This window comes from Equus quagga, chromosome 5 (assembly GCF_021613505.1).
Source record: "Equus quagga isolate Etosha38 chromosome 5, UCLA_HA_Equagga_1.0, whole genome shotgun sequence".
In the NCBI taxonomy this organism is placed as follows: domain Eukaryota; kingdom Metazoa; phylum Chordata; class Mammalia; order Perissodactyla; family Equidae; genus Equus; species Equus quagga.
Genome location: NC_060271.1, coordinates 113,488,930 through 113,490,355, shown reverse-complemented (window position 1 = coordinate 113,490,355; position 1,426 = coordinate 113,488,930). Strand labels below are relative to the sequence as shown.

Here is a 1,426-nt window from a genome sequence, read left to right as displayed (position 1 = left end):
ATGCCCCTTCCACCTGCAGGGCAGACAGAGACTGTTGCTACCTTGCCCCCTCTCCCCCTCCAAGGACAGGCACTGCTTCCCACAATGCGCACCAAGCCCTCTCTGGAGTGGGGCCTGGAAAGAAGCTGGAAACAGCCCTCCATTGCTTACCTGGCTCCAGCCCCAGCCCAGGATAACCTATCTGGAACTTCGCCAGGCATTGGCATGGGCAGAGTAAAGGCGTTAACACTGAAGGCGTTTCTGAACTTGTCAGCGATTCCAAGAGGGTCACTCAATGGTAGGCATAATTTCCCATTAAAACTTGCCGCAGGGCAGGTGGAGATGTTCCTTCTATGTTGCCACTGGAGAAATGGCAACCCTAAGCTGAGAAGCCAGCTCACGGGCTAACGGTTGCTGAGAGTCCCTCAAGGGCCCACACTCCTCCTGTGTGCAGAGTGGGACCATGCGCTTTTGAGCAGCCCCACAAGAGACAAGGAATTCCTTGGACAGTAGATTCCAGGCTTTTTGAACTCCCAGGCCTGCCTGCCCTCTGAGAGAAAGCGTGTCCCTGCTATGGCTTACAGACATCTTTTAGGGCACCTGCCATGCTCTGCTGGCCCACAGGTCCATTCTCTCAGCCTCACTGCTCAGAATTGTGACAAATGGCACCGCCACAGTTAATCAAGCCTGTTCCAGGAGCAGACCAGGTGCTAATCATCTTGTGTCTGTGGTGCCAAGTTCAGTGCCTGCCATAGTAGGGGCTCCCCCCTGTGGTTGTTCAATGAATTAGTGAACAGATTGACTAGCAACTAAGTTTCTGGGTACTCAGGAAGAGTCCGTCTGTGAGAAATACGATTTACATTTTCTACCAGGTGCTCCGTACTTCAGTTCTGGCTTCCTCTCTCTGTCTCCTGTTCCACCTGCTCTGCCCAATACTCTCAAATTTTCCAAAAGTGATTTCTTCAGGACATTCATTTCTTTACTCCTCTTACTCAAACACATGTCTTTTGCCCCCAGTGGCCCCCACTCACGCTTGGTAGCATTTACTTCTTGCAGAACAAAAAGCTGTCCTAGGTGGAAAAGGAATGATGAGGGAGAGAACTCCTCTGACCTCACTGCCCACACATCGATCCCAAACTGAACCTCCATTCTACGTTATGCTCCCTCTCAAACTGTGCGTGTGTGTGTGTGTGTGTGTGTTTGCACCCAATGTTTTCACCATTCATCACCTTGCTCTCTGAGGTGTGAGAGCCCTTTCCAAGTTAATCCACATTGACTTGTCTTCTGCCTCAAGAGTTGGGTGGGCTCTCATCTATCTCAACCCCACTCTCAGGGAGACTCACTTGGTACCATGTTCAGATCTGCTTAAAAATGACATTGCACAAGATGCTGTGGCTGGTGACCTTAGGAGGGGATGGGGCACACCAGTGGCCAAGTCCATCACCAC

General features: G+C 51.3%; 2 protein-coding genes across 2 annotated transcripts in view; both read right to left on the bottom strand.

Moving 5' to 3' along the window:
* LOC124239683 (uncharacterized) overlaps positions 1 to 1,128 on the bottom strand; it is a 32,898-nt gene extending 31,770 nt beyond the window's left edge. Inside the window, exon 1 of the mRNA XM_046661844.1 lies at positions 1,091 to 1,128. Within this exon, the coding sequence (XP_046517800.1) occupies positions 1,091 to 1,128 (38 nt within the window). The remainder of the gene's footprint in view (positions 1 to 1,090) is intronic.
* A 175-nt stretch (positions 1,129 to 1,303) lies between these two features.
* Positions 1,304 to 1,426, bottom strand: part of XDH (xanthine dehydrogenase) — a 132,725-nt gene continuing 132,602 nt past the window's right edge. The window contains exon 20 of the mRNA XM_046661843.1: positions 1,304 to 1,426. This exon is cut by the window's right edge and continues 1 nt beyond it. Within this exon, the coding sequence (XP_046517799.1) occupies positions 1,319 to 1,426 (108 nt within the window). The 3' untranslated portion in view covers positions 1,304 to 1,318.